Source organism: Benincasa hispida, chromosome 7 (assembly GCF_009727055.1).
Source record: "Benincasa hispida cultivar B227 chromosome 7, ASM972705v1, whole genome shotgun sequence".
NCBI classification, from domain to species: Eukaryota; Viridiplantae; Streptophyta; class Magnoliopsida; order Cucurbitales; family Cucurbitaceae; genus Benincasa; species Benincasa hispida.
In genome coordinates, this window is record NC_052355.1 from 28,090,043 (window position 1) to 28,109,017 (window position 18,975).

Sequence of the window (18,975 nt, forward strand, 5' to 3'; positions counted from 1 at the left end):
TGAAGTGTCTAATACATAATTAAATTTTAAAAAAAATGTCTAATACATAATTGAATTTTAAAAAAAAAAAAAAAAAACATCTAATAGATCCCTAAAGTTTTAATTTTGTATTTAATAAGCATGTAATGTTTCAAAACTCCTAAAAAGTAATTGATCTATATTAGATATACTTTTTTTATCTAATAAAACTATAATGAATTTGTTAATTATAATTTTTTAAAAAATGAATAAATCAGATATATTATACACATAAATGAAAGTTTAAAGATCTATCCGGTCCTTGAATTTTAAAGCCCCCAATAAATAAAACATGGAAAACTAAGTAACTTAGAAGGCTTAGAAAAGGAAAATAAAAAAGTTGATTGGTTGAAAACAAGATCAATGGATTGAAAATGGGGATTACATTAATAGTTATGACAACCTTATTTCATGAAATGCCAGCAGCTGAGAAATTGAAGTTACAACATCAATAGTCTTTAGCCATAGCACAACATGAAGTTCTAACATGGTTTCACAACAGAGGCTGAAGTTCTAACACATTTAAACGCTCGACTAATTTGATACTCTTACAACAGATAGCTTAGTTGCTTAGACAACTGAACTAGTTACATTAGCTACTACAACAGCCCGGATTTAAAAGCCGATAAAGTACAAAAGAGCAAAATGGTAGCAACAATTTACAGGGCATAGCCATTGGCTGTCGACATTTTTCTTCATTATCGTTACGGTCTCCTTGTTCAGCATGATAATCTCCTGGATTGAAAGACGATATTAATCATAGTTCGACTTCAAATCGTTAATTTCCTTATTCAACACGACAATCCGGGATTGAAGGATACTAATCATGGCTCGAGCACTTAACAGCTCGAACTTCAGTGTCTCCCTCTCCATAGAAGTCTTGTGGATTTCATGTTGCAAATCTTGGATGAATTTCAGGATGCTTGGATGCACAGATGAACTAAGATCTGAGGTTTCTAATGCCGGTGGAGGAGCTGGAGCATCCTTCGGTTCTGCAGATTCTAATAGTGAATATTCCACTAAGGTAGAAAGAAAATTTTTTGTTGTTGGTGTTGTCGCACTCGTCGTTGTTATATCCGTCTGCGATGCAATAGCAGTTTCGGATAAGCTGGGCTCTTCATTTGACATGGATGAGTTCTCTGAACCTTTGGAAAGCTCAGAGTTTAGGTCACTTTGCCGCCTTCGTTTATACTTCATTAGCGGGAAGGGTTTAGGATTAGCAATGATGGAAGGTGGAGTATAATCATCCAATTTCTCACTTTTGCACACAAACAAAAAGTTGTGGGAGTTTCTTGGAGGATCATTCGATATAACAGGATCTTTACTGATCAAGTGAGCTTTATCCTGGGAAAAAACACAAAATGCAACTTCTTAGGGACAAGAAACCAAAAATGAAAGGCAACATTCAGAAATGTCAACAATTCTCATGAAGTCGTTGATAAAAATACATGAATGAATACCTTATTAAATGTGCATTTTCCTGGAAAATGTTACGGAAAACAATCCCACAAACAAACCCAATTGCACTTTTAAAGATAAGTGAAAAAAATCTTCTCAAAAAAAAAAAAAAAAAAAAGAAGTGAACTAAAAAGTGATGCATCCCATGGCACAATAGTTGGGTCCACTAAAACTGAGATTCAATTTCTTCCTAAAGTATGTCTGCCATTGAGGATTTTGCATTCAATGCTTCTATTTCTCGCACAATGAGTCAATGATCGACTTCCAAGAGTTCATCATTTAGTTCGTCACCATAAAAAATTTCATCACTATTGATTAACAATAATTATTGTTTCACTTTTGAATTCCAAATCGTATCTGCATAAGTATTGTGATTTGTATCAAAAATAGAAAATAGTTAAATCTTTGGGCTTTTCATTTTTTTTCTCATCCCCAAAAAATTGAAAATACTAAATATAGGCTTCATTTTTTCCACGTTTTAACTTTGGTTGAATCCCTCTTTTCCAATTGATTTTTGAATAGACATTCTCCTATTTATGGCAACGGATAATCATGGAATCTTCCTATGAGATAGAGGAAATGGAATCAAACGCCAAATGGCACAACCTTTTCCATGAGCTAACGAAATAGAAGAAGCTTGGAAACAAAGGCCAATCTTATATTCTAATTACATATATTCTAAAGTTTTCTGTATTGTGGAAATGACTTCACTTTTCTGCCATTCGATCATTCAGCAAGTATGGCTTTCACTTGTAGGAAGAATTAAGGGTAGTGTATATTCTCCCTGGATTGCTATACCCTCAGATTCTTGCCTGTTCTAAAGACTCCTACTCCTTTTAACTTGGCAGGTGTGACAGAATAAGGTGATCTCCATTTAGCTCATAGATACACCATTTCCCACGCCCAACATGCAGCCATACGGTTTCAACAGTGAAGCCTCAGGTTGGTATCCAAGTTCATAAAGGGAATCTAACTGAGGAAATTCAGGAGTTTTTTTTTTTTTTTTTTTAAACTCCTTGGCTGATGTCAAGCCCTCGTGTGGACAAAAGGTTAGTAGTAGATAGTCACCTCTTTCTTTCTTTCTTTCTTTCTTTCTTTCTTTCTTCTTCTTCTTTCTTTTTTCCTTCTCTTGTTGGTTTGAAGATGAGAAACTAATCAATTTGTAAATGATATGAAATTACAAAAGAGGAGGAAAGCCAAGCCTCAAACAAGAGGACTAAAAAAAAACTCCTCCAATTAGCACAGCCATAGTTAGCTTAGACCAAGAAACAGTCAGCAACGAAATAGTAGCTAACAGTAGTTCCACCTCAAGCCAAAAGTTCCGAGTTCCACCTCAAGCCCAAAGTTCCAATTGAAAACACTGATAAATTGAGGTCAGAGGACCTTTTTTTTGGTTGCACGGATGACCAACCATGATGGAATCAAGAAGACTCTTTATGTTAATTGGAAGGGCTACCTACCAATTAAAGGACAGTATAAAGGTCCAGAATCTATTTGCAAGGGAGCAACCATGAAAAATGTGACCTTGCGATCAGCCTCTATCCTGCAAAAGATCCACTGACTTGGGGGAAGCACAAGGAAGGATGTCGTCTTTGTATCAAAGTTCCACTTCCCCATGGAAAATTTTTACCTTTTTTTAAGAGTACCTACCATGAGAAATGCTGCTGTGTAAGGACGAGCACAAAGAAGCACGCCTGCAAGTTAAAGCTTTCAGCTCCTGCTTTGTGCACCTTTTGCTCGCAGGTTAGATCAAGAGCTGTATAGCCATGACCTCAAAATTCTATCCTTGTTTGGACTTCCAAAATCATGATGAAGATTGAATTCTTCCTGTGGGCTTCTGTTCTTGGCAGGTTAAACACCAAAAAGATATACAGCTTAGGCATTCAGTCACTTATCTTAGCCCACTTTAGTGGGGATACAGAATACAGGAAATTACAGTGTTTTTGTTCCTTACCTAAAGTTATGAGAAACTTTTGGGGAGGTTATGGGACACTCACAAATATTCATGGGGGCTTCTTGCCCTGGTGAGACATGGTTTTCTGGTCAAAACTTAAGAAAAAAATGCCAAAATAATTTTGTATACTTAAATTTCTTATGTTCTAAATGATTTTGAAATTGGGGGGGTGTGGTGTTGTTGGAATAAAAGATCCCACACTTCCGTTGTTTGTTAGAAGGAATGCATTTTGGAAATCTCCCTGGGTCCTTGTTCTCTTTAACCACTTCTCATTGACGACTAGTAGTTTCGAATCCCCCTCCCCTATGCATTCGATGCAGTGAAGTTAAGTAATTACTATGGCGATAATAATTCACCTTAGTTAATACTGATAATGCACATATACCAAATCCACATAACAACAACAAAAAAAAATCTTTCACATTAAGCATGCGAGAAGCATCCTTGACTTGAGAAATATTTAACTGTCTAAACAGGTTAGCTTTCTGCATCATAGAAAACAAACCTACAGTTGATCAAATGTTTTAGATGCGTTAGACCAAGGAAATGACCAATAAATTTTAAAATAAAATAATTATTAAAAAAAGGTACTGATTTTTCTTTATGCGGGCATTTTAAAGAGGAAAAAAAAAAACTGCCGATCAGCCTATGTGATTTTCTGGCTACCAATTTATGTGGCTACAAGCATTTTACAAGAAGTTCCTCAACTCTGTAACTCATTTATTCATATGATTCGAAACAAACTTCAGTGCTTCACTCTGAAATGAGTTCCTTATTAAGTTCAGAGGAACAGAGAAACACATACCTGCATGCCATCCTTCCCTTCGCCGCATGCACCGTTATTACTACCCTCAGCAGCACACACACTATTGCTGTTCCTTTCAGACTGTGCATCATGACTAGCTATTTTACCATCTGCAATCTCTTCTCCAGGAATCAAAACTGATCCAGCATCATCCCATTCCTCCTCAATAAAAGGCGCATAACGGTGTCCATTTGGAGGTCCTATATTACTTTTGTGGAATACTCTGCATAAAACATATGCATCCTTCTCCAAAGGAGAGGACAGAGGAGACAGAGAGATTTGTAAGAAGCTTAACTCCACATACAAATCTAAACACTATGTTTACTGAAACAAGTGCATAAAAAAGAAACAGTAAAGCTTAAAATTGTCACTCAAACTCTAAACTTCACCTAAACATATTTCACAAGTATCAGAATCCGTACATTCCTTTGCTTTTCTAAAGCACAGCACAGCCGCCAAAAGAACACAAAATGGACTGCCCATGGCAAATTTTCATGATGGCCTCACCTGCGAGCTTCCCGTTCCCGCTCCAGCTTTCTCCAGTTCTTCATCTACAAGCCTATATTCATGCATGACCCAATTGGTCCGCTTGCCATCTGGTGCTCTACCACTATGGAACACTAATGTTTTCTTTAAGCCCACAGTCCTGGAATCATGGCGAACCGGTCGATCATTACCAGTGGCTTTCCAGTACCCTTGGCTTGTAGCCCTATTCATCCTAGCCCCATTTCCATATTTCTTGTCCAACACACTAAAGAAATAGTACTCTTGGTCTCTGCTCTTCAACCTTGACTTTCCTAAATATAACAAAAAAAAAACAAATCTAGAAATTAAAACAACGCGATTCAGGAACTCAATAAAGAAAACTGCAGCCTTAACCATCGAAGCTTTGGAAACATGAAATCAGAGAGCAAGAAAAGCATTTAAGATGGGGCAGGTTGGGGAAAAAAATCTAATTAGTAAAAGAAATCCCAGTTCCAGAGGGAAATAAACGCTCATGGAAACCAAGCGACCAATAATATACCTATCAACAAACCAATAGACATCAAAAATGAACAGAAATTTGAAGAATCAGACAAGATGGAGAACTGAGTTCGGAAGCAGGTGAGTTACCTGCGAGGTCCCAGGGCTCGCTCTTGTAGATGTCGACCTCGGAAATAGCATTGAAACGGAAGGATTTTCCACAGACCTTGCGCTTAAGGTAGTAAATAACGAGCTCTTCGTCAGTCGGGTGGAACCTAAACCCTGGAGCTAGTGCTGTGGGTGCGGCTGCTGCTGCTGCTGCTGCTGCAGCGACGGGCTTCGTCGGAGGTAGAGGCGTTGATAGAGTCAAGGTTTCAGAACCCATTAGCGAAAATCCCTACTGGGTTTGCGAATTAGAAAGACGAGCTCTGGAAGTGGAGATTAGGGTTTTCAAAGGTTGAAGATAAGACTTTGATTGGTGCTGAAGAAACTACGTAAAGATACCTTCAATTACAAGGTATTCTTTTTCGGGGAAAGAGAAAACTCAAGCCTTGTTTTGAATTTATTTATTTATTACATTTCTTTTCATCCTTCTCTTGTTTGGTAATTAGGCACTTATAAAGATTAAAATATGAAAATCGATATCCATGTCAATTTTACCGATATATCGATAAAATATTTTTATTCACAGATATTTTTATAAGTTAAAAAATTTATAAAAATTAGTTACATTAATAATTAAGGTTGTTTTTAAATATAGTAAAATAAGTTAACTTAACGAAATATTTTTGTCTACCATATTTAAAAATATTTATCCTAATAATTAAGTTATTGTTAGAAAAATTTTCATAGATAAAAAAATATATCAAACAATTTACAGAAATAGCAAAAAGAAATAATGATAAACTTCTATTAGCATCTATCACATAATATCAATGATAGATTTTTATCAATTAATATTACTATTGATAGACTTCTATCGAACTCTATCAAATAATATTTAATTTTGTTATTTTGTGCAAATTATTTTCCTTATTTTTTCTATTTTTGAAATCCCCTTTAAAGAAAATATCATTCTATTTAGTCTAATATAAATAAAGATAATGACATATATAATTTAGTTTTGGAGTAAAAATAAGGGAAATTATTGAAAATATTTATAAGATATGGCAAATTTTTAAAACTATCAATGATAGACATGAATAGAAGAGCGTCTATCATTGATAGTTTTAAAATTTTGTTATATTTTATAAATATTTTGTTTTATTTTTCTATATTTAAAAATGGTTCTTTTATTTATGTTTTACGAGCATTTATAAAAGATGTCGGAGATATCAATGGTCTTTAATATTGATATTGCGTCTTTTGATTTACAAATACATCGACATGTCAATAGATATTGTATTCCTTCCGTTGATGGATAATTTTTTTTTTTTTTTTTACCGTGATAAATTTTGATTTTTCCAGTATAACAATGAGTGAGATAGAAACTTGAATCTTTAAGGCCTATTATTAAACAAGTTTTATTTTCTATTTCATGTTTTTGGAGTCGCACTAATGCATTCCGTAGGTATAACCCTCTCCGTCTCTAAATTTAATGGCAAAGTGTATAAAATCTGTTTGTGAAATAACTTCAAATTTGAAGGATTGAAATGAAATTTTAAAAAGTTTAGGGATATTTTTTGGATTAAAGGTTGAAATTTAACTCTCAAAATTAGTTCACTTTATATAATGATTTATTTACTCTAATTTTTTAGTGCATTATCTGAATTTCATACATTTTAATAGTTTTTTAAGATGTCAGTTGTATGTGTATATCTTATTCTTTGCTTTTGAAATAAAGTTAATGAGTTTTATTCACTTTAAGATTGTAATTATTTTATTATTTAGTCAACTTTATCCAATTTTGAAAACAAACATTCAAATACTTATGTTTGTATTTATTTTAACATAATTTTTAAAAGAACAAATTGTATTTGTTGATTAAATATTAGTTCTTTTCATTTTTATTTTTAGTTTTTCTTGAGAGAGCGATTTAATATTAGTTCTTATTAGTGTTAGTTATATATATTTTATATATGGCAATGTCTCTTCCAAATTTTAGTAATTTGTTAATTAAGATAATGTTTGTAATAGACCTCCTTTTGAATCATGTTGTGTCATGGTCATTTTTCTCTTTGTATTTTTCATAGTAATTTAAATGAAGAAAGTGTTGAGATTGTAATAAATCTAACTTGAAGGATAGGATGCCATGGATTTATGCTCTTTTCCAAATAATTTCAAGAAAATATTAAATATAAATTTGTGTAATTTGGTTTTTAGTTTAACATGTGTGGTCGGAAGATTCGAATGTTTGATCTCTTAGTCGAGGACAGTATGTTTTAACCAGTTGGGTTAAGTATAGATGAGGTAACCAAAGACTTAATTGAGTTGTAATTTAAAAGATATATATTTTTCATTAAGTCAAGTTTGACGTAGTTCAATTAGTTTATACATTAGGTCAATCTAAACATAATCCAGTAGGTAAGATATTGATTTCCTTCTCAAAGATTGATGGTTCAATTTCTCACTTCCTCAATTGTTGGGAAAAAAAACCATCGACGCTTGGTAATTTGTGTTAAAGCTCATGTTCGCCTCAAAGTTTTTATTTTAAAAAACTTTATAATTAATAATTTTGTCAAATAAGTAATAATAACAACTTGTATTTTTGGTAGTGGTTGATAGGGAGGAGTTTTTAAGATATATTGAAAGTATAAAAACTAAAACTATATATATTATTTATGATAATTTTATCAAATCATAAAAATTAAATTTTAATTATAATCCTAAAGATTAAATTTTAATTTCTTTTAAAAAAATCATAAGAAATAAATTTAAAAATTAACTAATATTTTTCTTCTCTCAAAGGAAATGACTAAACTGTAAAGTTTAAGAATTTTAGGGAAAAATTATAAAAAAATTAAAATAGTTTATCCAATAACATCTCTAAAATAAGCAGTCTATTTTGAAATTTCCTCCAATTATTTAGCTGAGCAATAAAAAAATTCAAACCAGCACAAAATGAATAAATGATTGGAAAAGGACAAATGAATTGTGGATCAGTGGATGTCTATCTCATAAACATAATATATTTCATTTTTGTTGTGGGGAAATGATTACGTGATAAAGGTCAAGTGCTTCCGTTTTGCAAAATAAAATAATAATAATAATAAATCCAGCGTCGTCAAAATGTAAACAATTTAGAGAAATTCTTATAAATAGAAAATTTTCAAAAATATTTATATTTTATAGCAAAAAATTTCAAAAGTAATTTATCCTTTTAAAATTTTTTACTATAAAATGTAAATATTTTAAATATTTTTTTGTATTTAAAAAGTTCCTAACAATTTATATATTTTAAAAATTTTGTTGAAATTAGAATATCTGAATTTTTTCTAGCAAATTAATTTATAACCTATAATCTATAATATATATCAACGATGAAAGAAAACCTTTGCATTTCTATTTTAGTCTTAGAATTTTATAAATTTATATTTTATCATATTTACAACTGTTTGAATTAAAGTAGTTGCAGGACGTAATGATATATCTATTTATGTATGAGTGTGATTTAGACAATAGATATGAAATATCACAATCTAACAGTTGAAATATGTTTGAATGGACGATCACGTCATTTGCCTCTTGCCACAATTATTTTGGGTCTAAATGGTTATATGACAAAGTGATGAATCTTTTTGTACACATGATTGTAGGGTTGGCAAAAATTCTCGCGGGACGGGGACGAGGAGGGTATCCCTGCCCCGTCCCTGTCTCCAACCCTGATGATTTTTTTTAATATATATACCCTAAAAATATATTATTTATAAATATTTGTATAATTATATATAATTAATATTTTTTTTTTAACGAGGATGAGTCTCCGTGGGGACACATTTCCTCCGGCGGGGAATCCCCGTCCCTTTTCCTGCCTTCAATTGGTGGGGACGAGGGTGGGGATGGGGAAAATACCCCCACGGGGATGGAGATGGGGAATCCTTCCCTCTCCCACCCCAACCCCGTTGTCAACCCTACATGAATGTGATTTAGACTATAATATGATACAACATGATTTAACAGTGGATATATGTATAAAGGAATTGTCGTGTTCTTTGTTCCATTATAACTACTCTGGTTGAAGTGGTGTATCATTTCTTATATGAGTAAGATAAAGACCGTAGATATGAAACATTATGACCTATCAATGAAGATAAGTGGCTATAGATATGAAACATCACAACCTATTAGTGAAGATATGTTTAAAACTACAGTTATGTCCTTTGTTTTCTATAATTCTACAAATTATGTTTTGTTTTTCTCTTCGTATAGGTAAATTGGTCACTAGGGTGTAAAAGCTTCAATCTTTTGCTTATAATTTGAGTATCGTTCTAATTTGAGCCATATGATTTCAATAGTTTGAATTAGGGATATATACATGAGTTGAGTTTGAACGGATTAGGAGATTTTTTAGACCATCCAATTAGCTACCCAAATGATCCGAATAAGGTCTCCAATCCAACCCAACCCTTAAAATTCAAGTTGGGTTGGTTTGTGTTGTTGGATTATTTATTTATTTTCTTTTTTATTACATCTTGTTATTAACTTAAAATACTTAAATTTATGTATAACACATACTAATAATTAAAATTTCATAAAACTCAAATGTTAAGTAGCAAAATTTAAGATATATATTACAAACTTCATATAAACATCATAAAAATATACGTGAGTTATATATTTATAAGTTATAATACATACATATATATTATAATAATATTAGAAATTTAGATTAGATTGGGTCAATCCAAATTTTTAAAAGTATAACTCGAACTAAGGTTGGCAACGGGGTCGAGACGGGGTGGGGAGGGGTTTCCATTCCCGTCCCCAATAGGGAAATTTACCTCATCCTTGTCCCATACCTACCATTTGAAGGTGGGGACGGAGGCAGGTATTCACCATCGGGGAAACGTGTTCCCATAGGGACACATTCCCCGTTTCTCCTTTTGTTCCCCACTCAGATTTTTACTTTTTTTCCCCTAAAATTCTCTTTGGTTTGGGTTTGACTAGATGATAAATTAAAAATTAGCTAAGGTACCTAATATATATAATAATATATATATATTTAAAAAATTTAATCGGAGTGGGACCCTAAAGAGGTCCTCAGTTTGACCCCATCTCCGGTCAAATCGGGGATTCTGGGGAATTTTGCCAACTCTAACCTAATCCAATCCAAAATTAAAACTAACTCAACTCAACTCTTATAATTCCGATTGAATAGTCAAGTTATTTGAGTTGTCGGGTCATTTGAACACCCTTAATTTGAATTTGAGTATGAATCTTACCATTTTTATAAGTTTTATTTCGATCTATCTGTAATTTAGTTAAGCCCTATAAATCATTTTTAAATTGTCTGGGGGGGGACCCATCGATTTTCTTATATTTTGAGTGCAGCAACACTCATTCCTACTACGGTCAAGTAACACAATAATTAGCTAAAGTGAAATTAACAATTCATTTTCAAAAAGAAGAAAAAAAGAAAAAGAAAAAAGAAGAAGTTCGTCTATATAGTAACACGTGTATTATTTTTGTAATGTTTGACTAAATAATATACTGTCAATCTAAGTATAACTAATAAGATGTATAATTTTTATGATAGATGACTAAATAATAATAGGAAATTGCTATTTCCCATCTAAAGATTCTTTTTGGACAAAACTAATCTTTTTTTTAAAAAAAACTTTTTTTCCAATCTCTTTTTTACTTTTTGATTTTGAGTGAAAAATCATATATAATGAAAATACTATTTTGTCTCTCGTTTAAATGATTTAATTTTACTTTTATCGGACACAAATTTTCTTATTCAAATGGATTTCCGGTAAGATTTAGAACATTTTTTATAAGTCTTTTTCTTAATTTTAAAAATAAGAATGGTAATTACAAAGAAAATTAAAACTTACGGAAAATAGTTTTCTAGAAAAATTTACAACCGAATTCATATGATAGGGTTTTCCCCTAAGTTGTTGTTTTTTTCTAAAGAATCTCAAAAATAAAAATAATAATTAAAAAAAAACTTACAAGTTATGAAAATTAATTTTCCCTTAAGATTTGGAGCCATTAAAAAAAAAAAAAAAAAAAAAACTCAATAACTTTTAGGAAAACAAATTTTCGATAAGATTTAGAACCATTTTCCCGAATTTGGTTCCAATTTAAACTAACCTTCCTTAAATCTAAGTTGAAAAAAAATTATGTCCTATAGCCTTTTTTTTCTTTTTAAACAAAAAACAAGAAACTTAAAGCCTATTGGAAATCTATGCTTACCGGAAATCTTCTGGTAGTTTTTTTTTTCTCCTTTTCAAACTTAAATTAATTTCAATTTTTTCTCTCCTAGGTTAAAGTTAGTTAGTTAGATTTTTTAGTCTTTTTTTAAAAACAATAAATAAATAAACCTATAGCAAGATTTTGCATAAGCAACTTGAAATCTTCCTTGCCCGAGGGTTTTTTCTTTTCTTTTTAAATTTAAATTAATTTCGAATTTTTTTCCCCTAGGTTTAGGTTTAAAGTTTTTTCTAATTATCATTCTTATATTTTTTAATTTAAAAAGAAGACGACCTACGAGAAAATATTTCAAATCTTATTGAAAGTTCATATGGGTGAAAAAATTTATGTTAGGTAAAAGTAAAAATGAAGATATTTGAATGAGTAATAAAATGATATTTTCATTATGTGGGGTTCTGCATTCAAAATCTGAAAAAAAGAAAAAAAATACAAAAAAGAGTTTTTTAAAAAAGAGTTACATTAGAAATAACAAATTTTGAATAATATATTATCCATTCAAAAATAGTTAAATAATTAAAAATACCAATGGTCATATTTCAAATATCCATAGATGAAATTGGAAATAGCAAAAAGAATTAAAAGTAATTAAAAGGTGGGTGTGAAAAGAAATTAAAAAGAAGGGATTTGGTGCAATCGAGGATTGAGTAGGGCGCACGATAGCTGATGTTGGCACTTAACCTGTAAGGCAAGTAATCGTTGGCTTTACCCCACACCTCCATTTTCCCATTATACAATCTACCAACTTCTCCATTTATATTGTTTTTTTTTTTTTTTTTCAAGTTAAATTAACCTCTCTATCTATCTATATTTGTATCGATATCTATACTATATTAAATAGAGATATAGGAGAATCTTTATCTTCCTATATTACCCTTCAATTTTAAACAAATTTTCATATACCATCACGTCTCAGTTACTATCCTCCAATCTCTTACATTAATTACTACTTATTATTATACTGTTTCATTTCTTAAGTTAGTTAATTTTATCGATCATTCTTCATTACAACGTCGTCATTTTTTTTAAAGTTTGACAATATATTGGTAATCCACTCGATTTCTTCATATTTACAATATGTCGGTTCGAACTTTTCCTTCAAATCTCTGCAAAGAAATCTTAAAAATGGTGACATCGGCCTTCGTTTTGTATTTTCTGCATTTGCCGATAAATTGTCTTTCTGTGATTTGAAATTGAATAGTCTGTGAAATCTTTAATCTAAACCCAAATCCAAATTTTACTTCTTTGTTTTCCTACGTAGAGGCTAATTTCCAAACTTATATCCCTATTATTGTTGTTGTATACATAGTTCTTTCTATGAGCATTACAAATTCTTCTTATTCTCAATTCTAAATCCATCATTGGAGATGTTTTAGTTCAATCTACCATTGTATTGTTGAGTATTTAAAATTAGTAATTTAAAATTTTCAAAAAAAAAATTCCAAATTATTATTGTATACACATAGTTCTTTGTATGGGTATTATAGATTCTTTCTCCTCTCAATTCCAAATTCATCATTGTAGATATTTTAGTTCAATCCATCATTATAGATTTAGTTCGGATTTTTTGTTGGTTTTTTTAAAATTAGTAAATTTAGTTTTTCAAATTTATTTCCTATACATAATTCTTTCGGTATTATTAGATTATTTTTTTAAATTTAATGTTTGATTTAATTGCTCAAAATTGGATTAAATTGGCCATTTTCATTCACATACATAAAATTACTTATCTCATGTTAAAGAAATATTAAAGTCATACTTTTTTTTAAGGAATTTACATGTTGAAAACAAAAGGAAGTTTTGTATTTTATGATAAATAAAATTTATATATATAATATGAGGTAGTTTTTTCCTATAATCTTTTTGGGGTTATTGTTTATATTTTTCTTTTTGAAAATTCTTTAACTTAGTGGAATACTTAAACAAAAGGTTTAGTGGAATACTTAAACAAAAGGTTTATCAAAATCATGTATCAATAAACTCAAAACATTAATTTTGAGTAATAATACGAAAAAAATTAAAACAATAATAGGAGATGATCTAGTTATTATATATTTTTTTAAAAAAATTACGATCTAGGATCTTAATGATAAATAAACAACGTTCAATTTCCTTTAATCTATAAATTGAGATACATGCTTCTTATGATTTTTTTTTTCTTTTCCTTTTTTTCCCTTCCAAAAAGCAACCATCAAGTAACTACCCCATAATTAAAATAATATTTAATGTTATTATATCACTTTCATATAATTATATTTCACAAATTTTATTATAATCCAATTAAATCATTGTATATTTTAATTTGATTTATCTATCGCTTTTCGTATCTTTATTTACTGTAATATTTTTATATATTTATTTATTGTATTTAAATGTTAAAAGCTCTTGAAATTTTATATTTTAAAATAAATAAATTAAAATATGAAGATAATTTTATTTTTCTAAATAAAAATTTTAGTCTAGTTATAGATTTTGACTTTGTTGTTCTTTTAATTTTCTTTTAAAAAATTCATATCTTAGTAGCATATGCAAAAAGATTCATCAAAATAAGGGATAAGCAAACTAAAAAGGTAAATCCCAACCACACTTAAAATCTTATGAACAATGTGAAGAGTTAGTTATTATAATTTTCTTTAAAAAATGATTTGATATATTGGATCCTAATATAATAAGAAAAAAGTTATTCTCTTTTGTTTACAAAGAGATTTTTCTTTCTTCAAGGTCAAAATTATTAAATATCTATTTACTTTTTTTTCATTAAAGAGAGGTATATAATTTTTATGAAATATATTCTTTTTTTTCTCTCTCTTTTTCCCAAAAGGCAACCAACAAAGACTACCTATGTCACTCTCTACCAATTTTACTTCACAAATTTCATTCCAATTATATAAGTTTGTATTTTAATTATTTCATTTCATATTAAATATTTACTAATTAAATTTAATTAATATTCAACCAAATTTAAATTATATCTTAAAACTTTATGTCATAAAAAATTTAGTCACGTTCATTGCATGTATTTTCCACCTAGTTATTTAAAATCTATACATTTTTCGAAAAAGTATTTACATTGGATGACAATTTGAATATGCTATTTTATAAATGTATCACCTATATTAGATATTTTGCCAATATAGCATAAACTTTAAATTTAAATTTTTTATTCCATATTTGCCCTGAAGAGCCCATTGATAGAAAGAGGGAAAAGAAAGAGTTAAAGAAAAATGGAGAGAGAAACGAAAGAGAGAGTGAAAACGAGGTGAGGAAGCGGTGGAGGATTAATGATCGAACATGCAACCAAGCTGCGATGGTCGACAAAGTTAAGCGACAACAAATAGTGTAGATGACAAAGAGAGATGTTGGGGGTCTGTTGAGGTTATGTGGATCTTTTTAAAAACTTAAATCATTGTCTAATTATCAAGTACATCTATAGTATATTAGTAAAGTGTTTCATCAATATAAACAAATGCATCACTATCAAGTTTATCAATAGTATATCAAACAAGTGTATCAACAACATATCAAGTTTATCAACATTATATTAGTCAAGTGCATCAACAGTATTATCGATAGTATAGCAATCAAGTGTATCACTAGTATAAAAGAGTGCATTAATATTAGGTTCACAATAGTATATTAGTCAAATATATTAATCCAAGTGTATCAAATTTATCAGTAGTATAAACAAATTTAAGATCACAAGAACGAAATTATAAGCAATGTATTTAAATCATATAAACCAAGACTGTAATTTAACATTTAGTTTATTACAAAATTTTAAAATTATTTTGGTGGTATGTGAAATAAGAGGATGAAAATTTCAACTTTCAAACTCAATGAAAGAAACGTATATCTATGAGCTCATGTCAATATTCTAAAGTTAATTACCTACTCACGTTTTATTTTTTTTTAAAAAAATTAAAATGTTGAAGCGTAGAGATTCTAAGTGTATTTTATTATCATAGGCTTTACATACACACACACTTATGTATTATTAGCAAAATATTAAAATCAAAATACGAATGAATGAAAAACAAATACAATAATTATATTGGGTAACAATTCTATTTCGAGATTTTGCAAATATAGCAAATTATAAATGGTTTTGCAATTTTTGCAAATTTGAGCAAATGATCATTTTAATTATTGTTTTATCTTTGTTTAAGACTTCAATACGAAACATAATTCTAATAACAATGTAAGTCTATGATATTGAACTAAAATATCAATAATAAGAACCTACCAATAATAGATATTGATATAATTTTATTAACAATATCAAAAGTCTGTCAATGATAACTTCTAATTTGTGATCGTCTATCAATAATAAAATTGTATCATTAGAAGAGTTTTTTTTTTTTTTTTTTTTTTTTTTTCATGATATATATATATATATATATATATATAATTAACATAGGTTGAATTTATATTTTGCTATATTTACTAATAGTTTCGGTTTTACTATTTTTGCTATTAATTTGGTTAGTTTTTTTATATGTGCAACCAGTCCTTAATCATTTATCTAGGTTGGATTATTGACACTTATCATTTAGCTAATATCCACAATAATTCAACTTTTTCATAAAAAAAATTATGAAAAAGAAAAAAAAACATTCCTGAAAATGTCATAATATCCAACGTCTTTTTCATAAAAATTATAGAATAATTCAAATTCTTAATTCATTTAGAAGGAATAATAATTAAATGAAAAATCTTGAATAATCCATTAGATTTTTTATAGTTAAGTCGTTTCTAGTGTCCAAAACTTATTTATTTATTTATTTTGAAAAGAAGATGTCATTTTTTTTATCCAAATAAGTCAAGTTTTCAAGATTTTTTTTGGCAAATGAATCAATAATATATATATTTTTTAAATGGAATTGAATTGAATTTAAATTATTCATGAATTCATATTTCATATTAAATTATTTTCTCGTATAAAAAAGTGAAATTGCTACACTGCTTCTCTATAAAAGGTGGGGAAAAGCTTCCTTTTGAAGGTTTCTCTTCTTTGCCCTTTTTTTTTTTTTTTTTAAAAAAATAATAATTATCATTATTTTTTAAAAGTTAAAATGTTAAATTCCCTTTGTTTTCCTTGTGAGTTGTGACCCATGCGAACTTGAAATCATTCATGAATTCATGCTTCATATTATAAATAATAATAATAATAATAATAATAATTATTATTATTATTATTATTATTAAGAAGCTGAGTAATGTTGAGATTTGTTTTGTGTTTTCCTGCTGAATTTTGATGTGTGCATGTATATATAATATATAGGTGAAGTAATAAAAAAATTTCTCATACCAGAATTGACCATATGTGAATATATTTTATAAATGTATAAATAAAAGAAAAATTTTCACCAATAAAAAAAATATCAAACTATTTATAAAAATATCAATAAAGAAAAAATAATGATAGACAGTGATAAACTTATATCAGTTTCTATCACTTAAAAGAGATTAAATTTTTTTATTTTATGTAAATAATTTTTCTTATTTTTTATTTTTATTTTTGAAAATCTCCCTAAATAGAATGTTAAAAGATGTGTGTATGTATATATAAAAAGAAAAGTCAACAATAAAGTAAAAACACGAACTATTTAATCTTAAAATTTATAGATAGTATGAGAAGTAAATTTAGACATTTAAAAATATAGAAATATAATAAAATAATCACAATAATATTTTAACCTAATATATAGGTAATGGGTTGGAGGAGTTTTTTAATACTTCTTTTTTTATATATATATTTTCAACATTATACTCTTTTACTAAACCTATAAATAATTTTCTAATCTATTTTGAAGATGTTTTGCGCCCATATTCAAGATTTAAAAAGTAAAAACAAACACTTAAAAAACTTTAACACCAATAAAATTGCCTTCCACTTGTGTTAAGATGAGTTTTTTAAGTTTTAAACGTGTTATAGGTAATTTTGTATCTAAAAGATGATTCACTAAAATGGAAAAATATGGAAAATATGGATAAAATTGAGGGAGATATGGAGCCAACACCAACCAGGCTTGAGAAATGACACAACTGAAGACAATAATTAATATATTTAAGTCGGGATAAATAATGAAGAGAATTATAGGATAATTAATATATTTGAATTTAATATTTGTTTAGTTGTTATTTAGTTTAACTAGTATTTTAATTGTTATTTTAGAATTAATTAGTTAATTATGTTATTTCCTTGTAACGCTATAAATAAGCAATTTAGGGTTGTATTTAGAAAGAAACTTTTGATTATCAATTTGAATATAGAATACTGTTCTTGGAGAGTTTGCTCTTTAGGGATGAATTTTCCTTCGTTGACCATGAACTTAGCTTAAATATCTTTACATCACAATCGAAGCCTGAAAAAAGAGAAGACAATAAGTAACATGTTAGGCCTCTAAGAATTAAATTTGATATTTGTAAAGTCGAAAATGGTTTCCAGAAAGTTCTCCAGTAATTAATCGACTTTAATTAATGTAACCAAATAATAATGTTGGCTCTCAAAATATTATCAAAATTTGGCTCACTCTTTGTTCAGCCCAAAGAGCTTGTGGGCTCCAAGAATAAAAACATCAATTTCATGACTTATCGAGTCTTTACAATATAGACCACACGATTCAATTTAAACAATTTTTTAAATTAAACAACTCTAAACGCCCCTTTAGTTCTCTCCATGACCCTACATGATTTGCAAGATTCGGACAATTTGGATCATATATACATACATATACAATTGGGAATAGGAAGATTCGAATGATAAATCTCATGGTTATTAGCACACTCGTCCGCCAATCGAACTACACAATACATAGGATAAGTATGGTGTTTAGTGCACAAAAAATAACTCTACAGAAGTAGAAGTAGGGATATTAACCAGGAAAATCCAATATAATGTAAATCTTTTTATAGGACAACTGGCCTAAAAAAGGTAATTTTACTCATTTTATATATTAACCTATGTTTTTTCAGTTTGATAACAAAATATAAAAACTTTGAAATAAAAGTTTGTATTTATATTATTTACATTATTTATGATTTTGACTTTAAAGTTTAGAGAAATGTATTTAATGAATTTTCTAAAATCTCATTTAAAATATGATTTTTTTTTTAATAATAAACTTCTTTATCTATGAATGTAGCTATTATTTTATTTATTGAACCATGCAAATCTCTATACCGTTTTCGACTTATCTACGTACTCTTAATGTTTTATGTATTTGGTCGATTTCTTAACAATTACCTTATTCATCCAAGCCTATATTTTTTTAAAAAATTAGATTTAATTTTCTTTTAAAGCTTGAGCTTCAAGAAAGATGGTAAGCTGGGACCAACGGTTGGAGTTTATATCATCGACAATTCATGAAAAATCCGTAAAATATAAAAACAAAATAATAAAGCA

General features: G+C 28.7%; 1 protein-coding gene and 1 long non-coding RNA gene across 2 annotated transcripts; both read right to left on the reverse strand.

Annotated features, from left to right (window-relative positions):
- Positions 1-382: 382 nt before the first annotated feature.
- Positions 383-5,756, reverse strand: LOC120081430 (NAC domain containing protein 50). The gene is made up of 4 exons (XM_039036281.1): positions 5,349-5,756; positions 4,743-5,032; positions 4,236-4,478; positions 383-1,362 (listed from the first exon to the last, which is right to left on the reverse strand). Exons 1-4 carry the CDS (start codon positions 5,581-5,583, stop codon positions 772-774), a joined length of 1,359 nt encoding a protein of 452 aa, XP_038892209.1. The 5' UTR covers positions 5,584-5,756; the 3' UTR covers positions 383-771.
- On the reverse strand, positions 1,984-4,229 carry LOC120081431. Its single transcript, XR_005482816.1, has 2 exons — positions 3,431-4,229; positions 1,984-3,313 (listed from the first exon to the last, which is right to left on the reverse strand). It is a non-coding gene; the product is annotated as an uncharacterized LOC120081431 (long non-coding RNA).
- Positions 5,757-18,975: the final 13,219 nt, after the last annotated feature.

Coding starts and splice junctions, on each gene's coding strand:
- LOC120081430 (XM_039036281.1), bottom strand. CDS start 5,583: ATGGGTTCTGAAACCTTGACTCTATCAACGCCTCTACCTCCGACGAAG. Junction 5,033..5,348: donor CGAGCCCTGGGACCTCGCAG/GTAACTCACCTG, acceptor TGTTATATTTAG/GAAAGTCAAGGTTGAAGAGC. Junction 1,363..4,235: donor AAGGGAAGGATGGCATGCAG/GTATGTGTTTCT, acceptor GTTTTTTCCCAG/GATAAAGCTCACTTGATCAG.